The 19,512-nt window shown below is 31.3% G+C and overlaps 1 protein-coding gene and 1 non-coding gene across 8 annotated transcripts; both read left to right on the plus strand.

The window, feature by feature from the left end:
* Window positions 1-666: 666 nt before the first annotated feature.
* LOC132636727 (uncharacterized) lies at window positions 667-4,681 on the plus strand. 7 transcript variants are annotated; one of them, XR_009581401.1, is made up of 5 exons: window positions 667-1,363; window positions 2,615-2,722; window positions 3,005-3,145; window positions 3,793-3,864; window positions 4,068-4,681. XR_009581401.1 is itself a non-coding variant. In XM_060353731.1 (4 exons), the coding sequence occupies exons 3-4, from the start codon at window positions 3,131-3,133 to the stop codon at window positions 4,515-4,517; spliced, it is 465 nt and encodes a 154-aa protein (XP_060209714.1). In that variant the 5' UTR covers window positions 676-1,363; window positions 2,615-2,722; window positions 3,005-3,130; the 3' UTR covers window positions 4,518-4,681. The 7 variants fall into 7 exon arrangements, 3 of the variants coding, with proteins under 3 accessions (XP_060209714.1, XP_060209712.1, XP_060209713.1); XR_009581400.1 differs by lacking the exon at window positions 3,005-3,145 and having other exon boundaries at window positions 668-1,363; XR_009581402.1 differs by lacking the exon at window positions 3,005-3,145 and having other exon boundaries at window positions 668-1,363; window positions 2,615-2,699.
* Window positions 4,682-19,190: 14,509 nt separating this feature from the next.
* Window positions 19,191-19,315, plus strand: LOC132639011 (U11 spliceosomal RNA). The gene has a single exon (XR_009582060.1). It is a non-coding gene; the product is annotated as a U11 spliceosomal RNA (small nuclear RNA).
* Window positions 19,316-19,512: the final 197 nt, after the last annotated feature.

Genomic DNA, 19,512 nt, shown 5'->3' on the forward strand with positions numbered 1-19,512 from the left:
CTTCCCTTTTCTCTTCCCTTTTCTGTTAGATAGGGTTTCTCTTCGTTTTCAAGAACATAAAAACATGTTCTTTTCATCTGGCTAATTAATTTCTTCAATAATCTGTAAGTATTAGTAGCATTTTTGATTCATTGTTTAGTGTTGTATTCATATGGGTTTCTTCCATTTTTATTCTTTGGTAATACATGATGTTGACACCCAATTTCGTCCCTCCTTTTCAATTTATTTCCTTGGGCTTCTAAAATTATTAATGAAATAAATAATTTGTTTTCACTACTATTTTTTATTTTCTACTACTATTAATAGCGTTACTATTTTTTACTACTAACATTACAAGCATTACTTTATCACGATTCTTTAATAACTCGTCATCATTTCATTTCAGGATTTGTACTTGCTAAATTAATTATAAATCAATACTTTAGTAAGTCCTTTACTTTCTACATATTAATTACTAATTGCCTTCACATAATATATATTGTACTAGTTACAAGTTATTAAATTAGAAGCCCGAAAATAATTAAAATGAAGGAGGAAAAGATCCATGATTTGCAACACAATTCGTCAAATTGAGCCCAAATCATGGCCCAAATGAAACATTTCATCAGCAGCTCACTACCCAATTTACCCGACCCGGCCCGTTCGTTTTAATTCACCATCTAAAACCTAAAGGGCAAGCAGCCGCACTTCTCATCTCTTTCATCTTTCCTCTTCCAAACAAGAACCCTTTTTTCCACAGCCATGGCAGACCATTACCACACTATTTTGGTGCAAATTTTGTTTCTTTCTACCTTTGTCTGAGCGTATGTTAATGTCTCTGTCTCGTTTCGTGTTTGGATAGTACGTTAAATCTCGAAGCTCAGTGGAGGTCTCACTATTTCGGGAAGATCTGAAAATCTCGTGTTAAGCATGCTCCTTTGGTTGAAAATCGAATCGGGATTGGCAAGTTTAAACTCAATCTTCTTTATGATTTTTCTCTTTCACCATTTTAGTACAAGAGCTTTATTTGATTTTTGTCTTCTTCCATCTTTTTCTGATCTTGCTACTGGCGAATCTTTACAAATCTCAAACGTTCAGATTTTTTAACTGGCTTTTGACCTAGATAATTCAAGATCCCGCCCAAATTGAAGATTAGGTTTTTTGGCTTACACCTATAAATAGCGTCTTAAGAGCTCAGCCGCAGGAGAGAGTCACTGGGTCTCAATCCAAAAGAAAAACAACGGAAATACAGCCACATATCATTCTAAACTACTATATTTTATCTTTCTGTTTGAACTTTGTCTAATCTAAGTGATTTCGGGTTCGTTCGTGTTCGAGCGTAAAATCCGAGACCTCGACGCCCCGTTCACTGCACCAACAAAAGGTAATATCTGAGACCATTGCATTTAGTTCCTGAAATATATAGTAGCATGCTTATTTAACTTGTTGGAAGCCACGGTTCGTAAAATATTATGTCGATGTTCTGGTTTAGAGTCATTTTAATGTAATCATGGTATTAAAATATAAGTAATAGCCAGCTTTACTTTCCGAATCTAGTTAAGTTGAGAAATGAACATGTTCTTATCCTGAATCTAGTTAACTGTATCATAAGAGACTAGTTTGAAATGATATAATGAAGTTATTTGGATAATAGTAGATTAACATGAGGTTTAGTTCATTGTCTTGTTCTCTATTATGTCTGGTTTGATGGTTGAAGAAAGGAAAAAGACTGAATTGGATTGAAATATACTACAAGAAGTGGTGTAAAAAGAGAGGAAAATATAAAGTGAGGATTTTGGATCAATGGGTATTAAGACTGAAGAGACACAGGACTTATCTTTTGTTGCGGGATAGAAATTCAAGTCTTATCAGTCTAATGAGTTCTGTTGCAGGCATTAGAAGTAGATAAATGCAATTGCAGTGATCCATAAATTTGGTCACATTGTATTGACTGATATAGTGGAACTGTAATGTCTATGTCTTATTTCTCATTATTGTTGATAGCAAGTGCAACTGTGGTCTTTAAGTTAGTTTCTGCGCAACTGCGCAACTGTTTATTTCTCATTATTGTTTAGTTCACTTCTAAAAAGATATGTCCAAAAATGTGTTGCTTGCTCTCTTTGGAAATTGTCAATGAGTTATGCAGTGCCTTTCATGTGTTTATGTTGCACATGTCATCTTGATCTTTTCATGACGAAAAAGGTCGGGTTGAAGGATTGTTATGTCCAGTTCTTCAGCTGAATGGTTCCTCTAATTGTTTTAATGGGCTAATCTCTGAAATTGTGCAGTAAGCATCTTCTTTTGCTGGTCACAAACTCTTTCTTCACCATGCAACATGACAATAATTATGGTTCCTTACTGTGTTTATTCACAAAACAAAGTGGAATTATGTACAGCTATCTTAAAACACCAGTAATAAAAAACAATTCCTATATATGTAACAGTGTTGAACTGGTATTGCTATTATAAAATAGTATGGATATATGTCTTAAGTGTTGCAACTTGCCAGCCAACTTGTTTTTCCATGCATAGGCTTCATACATCACTAAAGTGAACATACTACCTTTTGGATCCAATTACTTATTTTGTTGGTTTTGGAAGTTACTAAACTATGTGGATTTTTTTTCTTGTATAGGCTGTTAAAAAGGGTCGAGATCCAACACCAAGTGAGGTACATTTGCACGTTCATACACACTGTCATGATGGAAAATCTTTTGTTGGTGAGTGAGCTCGAATCGTGCATGTGAGTCCAACATTCTATAATCTTCTATAGGAAGTTTCTTTCAGTAGTATATTATGCTTATACTGTCTGATTTCACTTCAGTTTTTGTTTGTTAACAAATATGTTTTCTGAAAACTTATATTCCTTTAGCAGAGTAAATCAATAATTCTGTAGTGTTTAATGATTCCTCATAATTTCAGAAACTGCTTTATATAATTATATAGATTGCAGAATGAAATAGTTGATGGTAGAATCTCAAGGTTAATCAACTGCCTAAAGTGGCTATAAGTTATTTCGTTGCAGTTAAAATGAGAAGTTCAAAAATAAACTGTTTAGTGTATCACATAAAATGGCACTGGTGGAGTACAAGAATGCATCAAGTATAAAGGTCACGCAATATTGGCTCGGAGGAAGACAGAATCCATCTCAATGTTTTCATTTGTGGTGAGGGGAATTACTGTCAGAATGCAACATAATAAGTGTTGGTCCTTTGATGACATTCTTGAGGCAAAAAATCACCTAAAAATTCATGAAAAGTATATTTATTGTGATGATCTAGTGGTTTTATTTCTGCTTCTTCAGTGCCCAAAGCCATTTTATGCGAAGGTATTTGGACACGGATTAAGAAATTAAAGAAGAATTTAAAATGAATAGTATTAAAGGTTTCACGTGTCTTTTCATTTTCTTTCCTTATGAAAAATGAACTTTAATATCAAGAGAGTACTTTGCAACGGTAAGTAGAACAAATATGCCATCTTCTGCATCAACAATATTTTAATATGTTTTATAGTAACATGTTTTAGTAAAGATATATTTGGGCACAAACCAGCACTTAGTAAGTGCTTGCAGATGCAAATATGCATAACTTTGGGATACGTAGAAATAAACATGGTGTTAAATGAAAGAGTCAAACAGAACCTAAAACAGAAATTGAAATATGCAATGAGCAGTGATGAATGGTGCCTTTTGTATCTTTCTTTATAGTGGCATATATTCTTGGAGAATTAGGCTCTGTTGTTTCTGCAAGATGAAGTGCATGTGAATTTCGAATATGACATTGTATCATATTGAGTCAAGCCCGTTGGACACAGGTACATCGTGGCAAATGGAGGATCCGCGTAACATAGGTTGTGGACGCATGTGAATTTTTTGTTTTTTGATAGGTAATTAAGCTTTTGCTTGTTCTCTGAACTTATCAGAGGTTAAAAAAAATGGGAAGAAACTTTGTTTGCTTCCTTCAGTGAGCAGAGATATTTTGAATTCTATTGAAGCTTTTAGGGCATTATTCTTGCCATCTTTAATGGTTCTTGTACATGTGCTTACTGTTAGTGAAATGAGTTTCACTAATTATCACTCTCTTGTACAGGAAAAATATCAAGAAATACTACAAAATCAGACACAGACTCAATCTGAAGTTGATCAATGTCAAGCCTATTACGAAGCCGCAGGAGGGGTAAAGAAAAGAAGAATATATGGTCTTGGATCTCAAGCACAAATATATTACCGGCTGAATCTTCGTCCCTCTTCTGCTTCTGATGCTACATCCTCAGTACCACCTCCGAATGCTCAACTAGCAGTGACTGGAAATTTGGATGAGTTAGTGACACGATTAATTCCTGCACTGACTGATCGCTTGCTTCCTATAATTATTGAGCGAGTACGTGGATTGAGTCCTTCTGTCTCTTCTCAGACAGACACTCCTAATGACCATCCATCATTTATGGCACCTATAGTTCCAGCTCCAGCTACTGCCAACATTGATCAAGTTCATGCATCGATTTCTGGTGATGATCGTGGCTCTCCAGTCTCTCATTAGTTAGTTTTGTTGTTTGGACTTTATGGTTGTTGCATATGATTTTGGATTTTTGGTTTTGGATATTATCGTTGTGGATGCTTTGAACTTGATTTGCATTCTACTATGTATTTTGGACCTTGTAGAATATTAGTTTTTATGAATTAAGTTATTATATGAGTCTCTAATATATGCTTGGACAGGTGTATTTAAAATATTATATAAAACCAATAAAAAAAACTGCGACGGATTTGTAGCTATAACTAATACAAAATCTAATGTTGCGACAAATTATTTTCGTCACCAAACGGAATACAGAAATGTGTATTAAAAGAATTGGCTTCGGAATTAGCGACGGAAACTATTGGTCGCCAATCCGATGAAACAAAAGAATTGGCTACGGAATTAGCGACGGAAACTATTGGCCGCCAATTAGATGAAACGACGAAATAACTCATAGAATTAGCGACGGAAATTACTAACATTGTGACGGATTTCATGCGTCACTCATATTGGCAACAGATATAATCCGTCGCCAATCCGTCGTTAAACCTGCGAGGGATTCATTTGTTTTGTCGGTAAATGGTTAGCTACGAGGATTTTACCGACAGATTCAATTCAGTCGTTATTCCGTCGCTATATCGATTTAGCAACGGATATATGATGTTTACCGATGGATTACGTCCGTCGCTAAATCCAGTTTTTTTTTGTAGTGGCTAAAGCCAAACGATAGATAATATTTTGGGTTTTTGAGAAAATTATGACTAATGCGGAAATGTAAACTAACCTAGAAAGCAAGTAAAATGATCAATGGCCACAAGTTTGGATAATAGGAAATTACACTCAAGTAACGATCCAACGTATTTTATGATTTTACAACTAAGAGCGGGTTTATGTCAATAGATAATGATTTCTAAAATCTCATTGAAAGTCTTCCAACCAAATCAATGAATTTCACTCTAAGCTTTTCCAAGCCTTAGAGTGTGATATTAGGCACAATCAATTTAACCTCAAGTAACTATCCTCTTCCGAGCTCAAGTTATTAGATGAGTTTAATGACCCAAATTCTTGTTAATTAATCTTTCCCAACCTAGATTTCCTTTTCCAAGCTCAATCTAAGTAAATGGGTGAGTCCTAGGGTTAGCTAATCCCTTTGGAAACATTCAAGAACGAGATTAATTAAATCAACAAAGACCCACTTCTATAGCAATAAGAATCATTCAATACATAAGCATAACAAGAGTTTCAAACCAAACTTTAATCAAGAATACTTTCATAAACGAGATTCAAGTCTAGAAATGAAATACTACACACTAAAATATTCAATACAAAACAAGGAGTTGAAGAAAGGTTTAAGAATTATCTCATTAAAGTGCTCCAATCTTCTCCTCCAATGGTGTAGGTGAAAACCCTAGCCTCCAAAACTTGCAAAATGACCAAAGATAGAAAATGTTTTGCCCTAGCCTCTCTTTTGTAGCTCCCCCCAATTTTTCCAAGTCCAAAAAATGTCAAAATCTGCCCCCATATTTCTGTTTTTGCAATTCTGCCCGTTTTTGCAAAACTGTCCACTTTTTGACAGTTTTGCAAATCTGTCCCGTTTTTGCAAAACTGTCCAGTTTTGACAGTTTTGCAAAAATGTCCAGTTTGACCTCTTTTTGACTTTCTTTTCACTTGGTATCTTCCGATCACTCATTTCAGCTACTTGGCTTGTTTTGCTCTATTTTGTTCCATTTTGGTCCATTTTGATCCATTTTGCTCTTTTATGCTCTTCGGGCATCTTTTCCTACAAAACAACATAAAAACACAAAAAGTAACAACAAAAGTGCTTAAGGAGTCACAAAAGCTTAAGGAATTAGCGTCGAATATCGCGTAATTTCACGACTCATCAATTAGTAAGTTAGTAGTTAGTAATAGACGACATTGTTAGTGGTAATAAAGTTAGGTTGTTTAATAGAAATAGAATTAGTAATTATTATTTGTTAGTAACGTTAGTAATAATAGTAAGGGAAAGTAGTTCAATTGCAATAGAATTGGTAATTAGTAACGTTAGTAGCAATAGTAAGGGTATTACATTCGTTCAATATTTTAAGGTTATTTTGATCAACCAATATTTATATTCGTGTTTTTAAAATAATACTAGTCTCTATGTTCATGCTTTGCACGAATATATCTTGCGTCAAATGCTATGAAACGCGTACTTAATATAATAAATTTTCAACTTATATATATATATTCTAAAAGTAATTATCAAGTATTTCAATTTTATCCAACACGGTATAATTTTCTTACAAAAATAATATAATGTTGAAGGACATAAAACTCGATTGGACCCGAAATGCCCTCCTTCCACCTATTGGACTCATGTTGCCCTTAACGTTAGTATTCAGGTTAAAAATGCCCCTCCTTCCACCTATTGGACCCGAATTGCCCTTACAATTAAAAATATCCCTCATTTTAATGAAATTATTAGATGTCATAAATATGACTTTAGTTAAATAGGCGGTACTGATTTATTGGCCCCCATAAGTAACCCGAATCATCCGAATTTATTATGTAGCTTAATTTAGTAATATTATGTTATTAGTTAATTAGGAATTCAAAGCCCTAGATATTAGATAAAATTCTCAAAATCACAATTTTTTTTAACATTGTTATATTTAATTTACCCGTTGTCTTGAAATAAATATTTTAGTTTAATGACTCTTATTTTATTTTTAAGATCAAACATAAGAGGTAAAGGGTAAATTAAGAACACTTAAGCCTTTTAAAATATGGTCTAATAATTATTACCTACTCATGAGTCACGTGCAAAGAAGTATATATTTTAATAGATGTGATTTTCCAACTTTTAAATAAGTTCCTAATTAATCTTCTTAATGAAATAGTTAGTTCCTACTTTCTAGTAGTAATGGATTGTCCCTAAAGAATATTACTAACGTGCTTTTACGTTTATAGTTTTAGATTTTTTGGTTTAAGAAGTATGTTTAAAAGAAATAGGATTAGAACTCATATAAAAGTCGTTCAATATTAAAGGATATTTTGGTCAACCAATATTTATATTCATGCTTTTTATAATAACTAGTCTCTATAAACGTGCAGTTGCACGTTATTCCTTGTCAATGTCAATAACACAAAACCAATTGCTTCTCGACCTCTAAAAATGAGAGGCACTGCTTGAAAGAGCCTGGCACCTTCTGTATTTGTCGCCTGACTTACAAATAGTTTCCATTTGTAGGTGAGTGTTCTTTATTTGTGCTACGCAATTTCGGATCACACGTCTTTTTATATATATGCACTTTATAATTATTTATTGAATTTCACTTTGGCGTTGGTGAATCCGCACTGAAGTAAAATGTTTTCTATCAAAGACAACTCCCTGTATTTATTATTGCACCAACCACAAACTTTTAGATGTGCTGAAAATAAAAAAGATATACACTGCTACTAACATTAATGAAATTGTTGAGGTAATTAACAAAATAAATTAATTAATTAAAGCGTGAAAAGACAAATCAAGTTAAGAGGGACCTGACCTTGCAAGACAAAGCAAGGTAGAAAAGACTCGCAATTCTCCTGAAGAAATACATAACCAAGTGAATCAATACAATAAAGGTTATGATAATAAAAATAAAACAAACATGCATGTACAATAAAAGAAAGTAGTAACAGAAGTATGAAGAGGAAGAGTAGTAGTCTTCCTTTATCGGTCTTTTACCGAGCATATGGACAGTGCCGTAACCCTTTATATAGTTGGAGGAAGTGGTTAAAGTATTTTATTTAATACAGGATTGGTATAGCTTTGGAATTCAACAATCAGCAGGACTCTTAAACGGTATTAGAATTCAATTCAAATTTATGTTAAAAAGACATTTTAGATATACAAGTATATCCAGTAGAGATTTATCTATTCAAATAAATAGTTTGGTTTTGAAGGTTATAAAAGTCGATTAATATTTTACGGCTATTTTGGTAAACTAACATTTATATTCATGCTTTTAAAATAATATAGACTAGTTTCTATGAACGTGCGTTGCGCGTTATTCCCTGTCAATCATAAGAAGAAAAAATTATGTTAAGTTATTTGTAACCAGATATCATTTGTTTTACGTGGTAAAAAAACATTGTTAGTTCATATATAGTAATACTTCTTTAAAAAGATATATCTTGGTATATGTTTATTTATTCTTTTATCCATGTAGGAAATATTCACCACAAAAATAATTTACATTAAGGATTGACTGGATATTTTTTATTTATCGTCATTACAAAAATAAAAGTATTGAAAATATTACTGAACAAAATTAAAATATAAGTCATTTTTTTGCTCAAAAAGTCAAGTTTTGATGAGAAATACGTTAAATAGCATGTTGATCCATCAAAGTTTCACAAAATTATAGGGACTCAGCTTTTACCTAAGCCTAGATGGAGCCATATAAGCTAATTTTAATTAGCAAGCAAAAGAGAATAGCTAAGTAGGAACGAACCAACTCAAGTGAAACATTTAGCTTAAGTTGGAATGATCTGGTGCATTGGCTTTAACTCATGTTGTTTTCTTATATCTTCTTAACTTTAAACAAATAGGACACCTAACTGGTAATTGGTATTATAAATCCATGCAAAATGGGCTTGCTACAAATCAGCAGCTGACATTTTGTAGCTGAAGCTGCATGATGTCGTAGTGATCTCTATCAAATTGCTGCATTTTCCTACTTAAAGTTATACTGAAAGTTATTACTTAATTATTCCATTTGTTCCAATTTATGTCTTATTAATTACTCTTTGGTAAAAAAATACTTTCGACCTTAATATTTTCATATGCTTTTTAAATATTTTGAATTGTTAACTATATATTGTGATTTACAGTATATACTCTCTTTATGTAGTTTCTAAATGTGAAAATCTTATTTAAAAAAGATTGAAGATTCTATATCAAAATTTACATTAAAAGTTAATTAATTTGACCCTCGTATTCTGAATCGGGACTCATAAATTAAAAAGGAGGAAGTACTATTTTGGAACTTAATTCAACTACCAGCTGTGTTAAAAGATTATTTTTGTCATTTGATCTAATGCATGTTTATAATAAATTGGTGTGTGTGGGTGGGGGACACAAAAGAATTTAACATGCAGAAATCAAATGAAAAAATAATATAATTATATCCCGTTTTCAGATAAGATAGATAGTTGGCTACTAATATTTTATTTATATCTTTAATAACCCAACGTAAAACCAATCTACTACTTAGTATTATTTATTTGTGTATCTTATGTTTAGATTTCTGTTCTGTCGAGGTTTAGGATTATAGTTTTAAAATTGTAGTCAAATAACAATTCTTTACTGGAAATCAAAGTCCACGATATTTAGTAAAATCCTAATATAATTATATTAGTTTTAAGATTTTAGTTTTTTAGTTGAGTTCGAAGTCATAGATATTAGGAAAAATTAATATTACAATTTTATCCAATATGATATTGCTTTCTAGAGAAAATTTTAACTTAAAAGGGTATAAAAGTAGTTTAATATTTGAAGAATATTTTGATCAACCAACATTTATATTCACGCTTTTAAAATAATACTAGTTTCTATGAACGTGCAGTTGCACGTTGATGTCCAATCGATTAGTAATTACACGCACGTATATAATTTTCTTGTAGATTCATGTTTGTATAATAATAATAATAATAATAATAATAATAATAATAATAATAATAATGATAACAACCACGTAACTATTTTCATTATTTAATGTTTTCGCTGTAGGTGCTCCGAAGAATTATCGTAACTTAATTCTTTTCTTATTAGTTTATCACTGCTATTCTATTTTAAACTAATAAGAAAAGGTTATCTTAGTTTACAACCTTTGTAATGAACCATCGCTGACATGACAATTTACGGGTATTTTTTCGCCGGAAAAATGAATATCTAACCTTTTCTGGTAATTATAATTTTCCAGCCGTTTTCTCAACTCGTTTTCCCTTTTTTCTATTTCTTATTCCAAAATATTTTCTTTTTTCTTCTTCCACGTTTTGTTTAAATGTACTTATCCAAATTCATATATATTTTTCTTTTTCTTCTTGCTTAATAAAAACATCATTTTTTTCAAATTAAAGTATCTTTCGTTAGCAATTAAACAGACAAATTCATTCTGGATTCAAGCCACAAAAGAATTTTCACCCAAAATCATAGAACATGTATTGCATATGAAGATGAGGAAAGAGTCCCATACCAGCTTCTTTCTCTATTTATTTTTATAACACGCCACTATCTTTTCTAAATTCTTTTCTTATTAGGAATTAAATTAACAAACCAATTCTCGTATCAAGCCTTGGCTGAAGAATTACCAGTGGCCTCAATTTCAAAGCAAAACCTTGAGATATGTATTTCATATAAAGAAAAGGAAATACCTTTTCAAAAAATGAAAATTCACCAACGCTTTGGCTCATGTGTTCAAACACAGAACTAAAATTTGTCTCAACTCTATTAGACTTTTCACTTCACCATAGAATCCTTAAATAAATATCCAGTGACAAAGAATAAAATTAGATCTTCCGAAATTCACACTTAAGACAATCTTAATCAGTGAAAGATGCAAAACATGAGATTCCCTCCTAAAAATATTTAATTAAGTGTACTCAAGTACTCATCAGCCTATTGCAAGTTCTTTCTCAACCACGAATAAAAAAATATTTGACGTTCAATTTTTTGATATATAACTTGTTTTTAAAAGGAACAAATATTTTTCCTCATTGGTACTAACTTCTAAATTTTACAGATTTTTTCCAAATACAATAACATCTTAAATTATATAGTTGCCTATAATAGGGTTCGACTCCTATAGTTTAGGCATAATTTTATCCAACATTCTAGTTTTTATTTGGGTTGGTCTCAAACTCCTATATCTTAGGCAGTGATTGGAACTCCTCAAGGAATTAAACCATAAAAAAACTGACATAATAGTGGCAAACGAACAGTTGGAACTTTCATTAAGATTAGAAGTTTATACACTTTAGGAGAAGTTTCAAATTTTACAATTTTATCTTTCAAATATTACAATTTTATCCAGTATGGAATTATTTTATTAAAACATAATTTATCTTTAAAGGGTATAAAAGTCGTTCAATATTTTAAGGCTATTTTGGTCAATCAACATTTATATTCATGCTTTTAAATAATATAAATAGATAAATATAGATATATAGATTTAGTAGAGTTTCTGATACATATAGCGCAGAGTTTATTTCAAGGCAAATGAGTAAAAATATTATTCTAATTTCTAAAGCTAATTAAAATCTTGGGCCCGCCTTTTTATTGCCCTTGACCTAACTTGCAGCATGCTTACTTGATTGACAAAGCCAATGTATCTATACTGTGTACCATTTAAGGATATCTGACCGGAAACAACAGCCATTAATTTCCCGTACAATTTGTGGCGGAGGAAGTTTTAACATGGAGATGATTAGGCATCGTGGGGAGTTGGGGGGGGGGGGGGGTTGCGGGGATGTAAGATTTTTACTGAAAGGGTTCGAAAATTAAAATGTGTTTGAGGTTTAAATTTGAAATTTCAAGGTGAATTTTGAACACTTTAAACCACTAAACTAACTCCTACTCTTGTGTTTAGGGTATTCAAATCTATATAAGTTACATAAGAAATGCCAAAATACCTTATATATACCGTATAATTTTTTGCCGAGGGTATTCGATCGGGTGAACACCTTCACTTTGTTATGGAATAAATAAAAACTAGAGAGAAAATTGAAGAGAGAATAAATTAAAACTCTTTGTATTGATTCTTGAATTGTTTCTTGCATAGAAAAATAAAAGCCTACATCTCTATTTATAGAGAAATAAAGATAATAAAATAAAATAAAATATATTATTTTCCTTATAGATATTAAACTAAAAGGAAACTAAATATTCTATAATTAATGTAGTAACTATACTTAGAAGGAAATTAAATATTCTAGAATATTCCTAGCAAAAAGGAAGTAAATATTTCTACCACTAATTAAATCATGAAGCGGAAGGAAAGCAAATTTTAACATTGCCCCTCAAACTCAAGTTGATGTATCCAATTTGAGTTTGAAGACCTAATTCTTTTCCTTCTTTTTGAAAGTCATGTAAAATTATCTTTTAATTTCATCTTCACTGGACAATTGTGATGGTTTTCACTTTTCATCAGTGAAGATTTGTGGAGTGCATTCAAAGATATATTGATGCTTGACATGGTTCAAAATAGGTATGGATAAAATTTGTATGGTTAAAACAAGTATTGGTTAAAAATTGGTATTGATTAAAAATTGGAGCCCGGTACGTTGAGAGTGAACACGGGTTAAAATTCTTGGAGTCCGGTGCGTTGAAATTGAGCACGGGTTAAAAATGAGCCCTTCGTTAAAAATAAAAGCAAGGGTTAAAATTGATTTAAAGTAGCCCCGCGTTAAAAATAAATGCAAGTGTTAAAATTGGGTTAAAAATTGGTTAAAAGTGGTTGAAAGTCGTTCTTCTTCAATAAAAACACAGATCCATTGAGATGAATGAATTTGGCACTGGTACCACTGTTATGGAATAAATAAAACTATAGAGAAAATTGAAGAGAGGATAAACTAAAACTCTTTGTATTGATTCTTGAATTGTTTCTTGCATATAAAAATAAAAGCCTACATCTCTATTTATAAAGAAATAAAGAGAATAAAATAAAAGAAAATATATTATTTTCCTTATAGATACTAAACTAAAAGGAAACTAAATATTCTATAATTAATGTAGTAACTTGACTTAGAAGGAAACTAAATATTCTAGAATATTCATAGCAAAAAGGAAGTAAATATTTCTACCACTAATTAAATCATGAAGCGGAAGGAAAGTAAATTTTAACAATCGAAATAGCATGGCGTCATGCGGAAGCTTACAATTGCAAATCTTGAACACGATAAATCAGATAACAAATAAAAACATATACTAAAAAAGCATAATATTATAATATGGTTTGGTCAAGTGACCTACATATTAAAAATCTAATTTAAAAGAAAGCATTAAAAACTATGAAGAGAATAATCTCCCCATAAACAAGACTCTTTAGTGACTACATTGTGGATGCTATTGTATGTTCTCGAATTGTGGGAAGGAGGTCTTCAATGTATAGATGTATAAAATTTTTCTTCCGAGAAAAAGGCTACTCAAATATAGAAGATTTATATTTTCCTTTTGGAAAAAGTAAAATTAATTATGGTAAACTCTTTCCCTTCCTTCAAGAATGGGTAATATCCAAATATGGTAAGAAAATCAAGGCAAAACCCCAACAAATCTCCCTTTTTGACTTGGATTTTCTTGACAAAACTTGATCCGTCTTCTTCACGTAATCTTCATCACTGCTGCTTGCCATGATTAAAAATAAGTTTAAAAATATTATGGGTTAAAAATTGGTTTAAAAATATTTTACTTTATTTTTAAAGATGCAGCAGCAGGGATGTTGAAATTATGGTTAAAATTCATCTCCACATGTAGATTTCCTAGATAAAATCTTCATTATCGGAAAATCGGTTGCTCTTGATTTGAAATCACCTTGAACATGTCCTAAACATCGCTGAATTATTGGCTGAACCGCCACTTGTTGGGATCAAAATCACAGGCGTCATGCAGAAGCTTATAATTGTAAACCTCAAACGTCGATAAATCAGACGACAAAGAAGATATACAAAAAAGACATAATAGTATAGTATGATTTGGTCAAGTCACCTACATATTGAAAAACTAATATATAAAACATAAAAACATATTGAGAGCATAATCTCCCCCATAAATAAGACTCTTTAGTGACTACATTGTAGATACTATTGTGTGTTCTTGAATTGTGGGAGGGAGGTCTTTAATTTATAGGTGTATAAAACTTTTCCTCCAAGAAAAAGGTTACTCAAATATGGAAGATTTATATTTTCCTTTTGGAAAAAGTAAAATCAATTATGGTAAACTCTTTCCCTTCCTTCAAGAAAGGGTAAAATTCATATATGGTAAGAAAATCAGGGCAAAACCGCCGGGGGGGAGGGGGGGGAGGGGGGGGGGGAGGGGTGTGGGAATCAAGTAGGAGGTTTGTGGGGTGGGGTGTTGGGAGTGACCGTGGGAATGAGGCGGTAAAGTGTGGGGGAGGGGGGGGGGGTCTTGGGGACGGGACGGGGCGGGGGTGGTGGAGTGTTTGAGGAGGAGACAATCAGCATGAAATGCTATTTATGAAACTTGCTTTTTCATACTTCCATCAGCGAACTCTATTTTTTTCTGATTTTTAAGGAACATATATTTCTAGAGAAAATATTTTAGCAGACACTCTGAAGGACTAAATATCTTCTTTTTCCTCTTTGTTTGTAACCAGTAGCTTTGAATTAATTACATACTGGCTTAAAAAGAAAAAATTAATCAATGAGGAAAAATATCCAATTATTCCTTTAAGTTTACTCTCGGGAATCATTTTAATTTTATTAATCACAAAGATAAATTACATTTCCCATATATTCACAATAAAACAAGTAGTGAGATTACTTTTCTCTTGATATAGTACTAAATCTTATTGAATGTTGTGAAGCTACTTATTTCCTGCATGAATAAGAACTATGTACTGCCATTGTATATATCTTTCAGTACACTTAGCAATATACTATTTCACATCCGATTTTTACACTAAGTAGATGAATATATTATATACGTGACTTTCATACATATACGACGTTTATCACATAATTAATCATAATTAAGTGATATGCGCAGGGGTGGCTCGACAATATTTGTGGCCTAAAGCGAAACTTTGATCGGAGGCCTTTATCTTTTTACATTTGTATATATTTTTATTTAACGCATATTATCCTAGTGTTTTCAGGTTTAATGGTTGATAATTTGATGGCAAAATAATTTCTCGTTACTTCAAATGGTCACTACAATACTTAAAAATATGAAGAGAAAAAAGAATTTCAATGTACTTCGTTCTTGATCAAAACTATTCTTGTTTTTGACATAGGGAATAAAAAAATTACGACACTCTCTTTTCTTCTTGTTTTTGCACAGAACGACTTAAAATATGTGATATAGTTTTTACTATGGAAAAGCTGAAAGGTAATGAAAAAGTAAAAATATAAGTCACTAGTCAAAATAATACAAAATAGAAATGCATTTTCACAAGACAACATCTCTAAAAACTATTTTCTTGTAACCAAAAGACTATTTATGGAATCTAAAATAATACTCAACCATTGGAATAATAATTAAAACATAATATTATTTTTAAAATATTGTAATTCTTCATTTAAAAAGCTTAATTTAAAAAAAAAAATTATTCAATCCCAATTAAAAAAAATGAGGCCTTCATGATTGGGGGCCCTAAGACAAAGGCCTTAGTTGCCTTATGCTTAAGCCGGCCCTGGATATGCATTCTCACTTTAATTAATTTTTAAGTGCTAATATTTGTACCCAAATTATAAAGTGAATTTATGTGTGTTGGATTTGATATCATATTAATAAAATTTCTGTTGGGATAATACCTAAATGATTTAATTGCCAAAAAAAAAAAGAATTTATGAACGGTAGAAAATGCAAAAATGAAGAATTCTTCTAGAGAAAGATATAGAAAGAAAGATCAAGAAAAGCCCGCAGATGGCATATATGCATCATCATAATTATGAAAAGAAAAAAAAAACTAATAATGCTTTATTTGTATAAAATAGTTGCATAGGACACTCATTTCCGGGATAAGATCCCCTCAGTAATGCTGAATGGACATTTTGATGCATGCTACCATGTGTGTTAGGAATTTAAAGGCTAGGATTTACAGTATCAAGGCTTATTCAACAATATTTTTTCTATTCTTTAAACACTACTCCGTCTGTCCCATAAAGATTGTCGCTTTATTTTTCTTATTAGTTTATCTCAAAAAGATTAACATCTTTATATATTTATAAATAATTTAACTTTATGAGATGATTTACAGCTATATAAATATCTAAAATTTATTTTGGACCATACATTTCAAAAGTTTTCTTTTATTTTTTAAATTTCGTATCAAGTTAAACTAGGACAATCTTTTTTAAACTTTTTTAAACGGATGGAGTAACATATTTTGAAAAAGAAGAAAAATAGATCGTCTGAACAACAATAAATTCAAAGAAGAAAAATAGATCGTCTGAACAACAATAAATTCCCCCTTTGCTGCTGCTGCCACATTTTATATAAAGTGACTAATTTATATAGTACTCCCTTTGCTGCTGCAGCCGCCCACATTTATATCAACAAAGACCGACATTTATATAAAGTGACTAATTTAAAATATTTGAATTCAAGAATGTCATTTTGTTGTCATCAGATTTAAGTAGAACTAACGACAATTTATTCTATAAACTGCTTTGAATTTTCTTAAATATTTTCCAAATGAATTCCCAAATTAAAAAAAAAAATTGTAATCTGAAAAATTAGAGGAATTGGGGTTTCGGGTATTTCAAATTGGACAAAGTGAAAGTGCAGCTATATACGTGTGTTTTCTCTTTTAGTTTTTTAAAGAGCTTTGATTGTGTCTGTGCGTAAACAAAGATCGGTGAAGAGGTGGAGGTGGAGATAGGTGAAGAAAATGGCGTAAAGTTGTCCGATTTAAATTGGCTTCTTAAAAAGTATAAGGTAAAAGCCAAAAGTCATAAGTTGGAGTACTCAACTTTTGCCTTTTGGCTTATTTTTATACTTTTTAAGCTCAAAAGTAAGTGTTTAAAAGCATTTTCTATTTTTGACAAACACTATAAAATTTAGAAAAGAGCTTAAAAGTCAATAAACATTTAAAATAAGTCAATCCAAAACTCACAAAGTAAATCTATATATAATATAAAGCTAGATATAGATAAAGTGATGTAATACCTCTCTATGACCACTATTCTTATTTCTCTCTTTTTTTTTTTTCTCTTATTGTATCTTTAGAAAATTAGGTGCTCTTAATTTTTCTCCTTCCTCATTATTAGTATACTATATTGTTTCTTTTCAAAGATTGATCACAAACGTACGTATCGCCACATTAAATATTCCATTTATTTTCTTCCTTCTGAAAGGAACGGCTAAACATGTGGTTTCAATTTAATAAGAGTTTGAAATGTTTTCTTTCAATCAATGAGAAGTTGAAACTTTTTTTCCCCTCAATTAATGAGACCATCACGTAATTACAGAATATGAGTTTTCACCATTAAATCTTGAAGACTGCTACATAGACATACTCATCATTCAACATATGCTTCTATTCTTTTTTCTTTTACATTCTCATTAGTCTAGATTTTTCTATTCGATTTCCATTTGCATGATAAGCTTCTGCGTTTCATAGGTGTAAGAAATTGGTGGAAAGCTATGGTTACACTCAAAGAAATGCTTATGTTGTATGTGTGGTCAAGGTGATCAACTCTTTTTCTTCATTTATTAGAAGTACTAGTTAAATTGCCCGCGCTTCGCGCGGTCATAAAAGATAAAATTTTAAGCACGAAAACGAAAAAGAAATCGTCATATTGAGAATTAAATTACTATGGTACAATTTTCCTTTCGCCCGATGAGGTCAATATTTACTATAAATAGAAAGCATGATTTCCTTTTTTGTTTTTGTGTGTGTGTTAACTAAAGAATGATATTTTAACCAAAAAAAAAAAAGATTAAAGAATGGTATAAATTCGCTAGTTCAAAAAAGAATGATACATAATAATTTCTTGGACTATGTAATATGTTGGTTTTTCTTTCCACAAAAGTTATAAAACATCTTCATTTCTTGTCGCATTGTGTAAACCTTTTATAGTCTCTGCACTTTTTATGGCAGGATTGTTCTCTATTTCACCGGTGTCTCACATTAGCGACCTTGGATTGTTGCTTTGGAGGGTCATTATTTGAATGTACAACCATAAACCTGCACAAGAATCATTGTATGCTTGGTAAACTACAATAACACTAAACATATATGACTACCATATAAATTTGCTCTATATCCATCACTGAAATAGCAAGTAAAAAATCAAAAGAAGTTCTATACTAAATGGAAAAGGTAATTGGAAAACGTTTTCGATCAACATAGTCTATTCTGGATAAATCTTACCAAAATGAAAAATGTGCATAAAATCAAACACAATATACATGTGCACATCAAGTGAAAAGTTGATATGATTTTTGTCGATCAAATGCTTGTGATGTGGGCACTCGAAATTGGAAGAAAGTTGTTGAGCAACATGTTTTGTGTGTCTCTTGTGTCATGTTGCTGACAACTCCGTATGAACTTGAACTAGTTGCCTTATACTTAAGCCGGGCCCTGGATATGCGTTCTCACTTTAATTAATTTTTAAGTGCTAATATTTGTACCCAAATTATAAAGCGAATTTATGTGTGTTGGATTTGATATCATATTAATAAAATTTCTGCTAGGATAATACCTAAATGATTTAATTGCCCCAAAAAAAAAATGAATTATGAACGGTAGAAAATGCAAAAATGAAGAATTCTTCTAGAGAAAGATATAGAAAGAAAGATCAAGAAAAGCCCGTAGATGGCATATATCCATCATCATAATTATGAAAAGAAAAAAAAACTAATAATGCTTTATTTGTATAAAATAGTTGCATAATTATGAAGAATTCTTTTGATGCATGCCACCATGTGTGTTAGGAATTTAAAGGCTAGGATTTACAGTGTCAAGGCTTATTCAACAATATTTTTAGGAGGGTCGGTTGGCTAAATATGCCACTCTCACCTGCGTGGTGAGTGCTGTATGGCTATCAAGACATATGGCCGACATAATTTCTGGAATTCTATAGGGTTGGCTCGCCTGGCCGACCCTCCTAAAAAAATACTCCGTCTGTCCCATAAACATTGTCGTTTTATTTTCCTTATTAGTTTATCTTAAAAAGATTGACATTTTTTTATATTTATAAACACTTTAACTTTATGAGATGATTTACAAATTAGATAGTGATAATTTAGGTAGTTTTCTCAACCTTATGATAGTTTAGGTATGAAACTCAAAAAAAAAATTATAGT

This window comes from Lycium barbarum, chromosome 4, assembly GCF_019175385.1.
Source record: "Lycium barbarum isolate Lr01 chromosome 4, ASM1917538v2, whole genome shotgun sequence".
NCBI classification, from domain to species: domain Eukaryota; kingdom Viridiplantae; phylum Streptophyta; class Magnoliopsida; order Solanales; family Solanaceae; genus Lycium; species Lycium barbarum.

Bases quoted from the DNA above. Each gene is read 5' to 3' on its own strand.
- LOC132636727 (XM_060353729.1), top strand. From the start codon at position 2,679: ATGATGGAAAATCTTTTGTTG. The intron at 2,700-4,067 runs GTGAGTGAGCTC...TCTCTTGTACAG, and splicing joins TGATGGAAAATCTTTTGTTG to GAAAAATATCAAGAAATACT.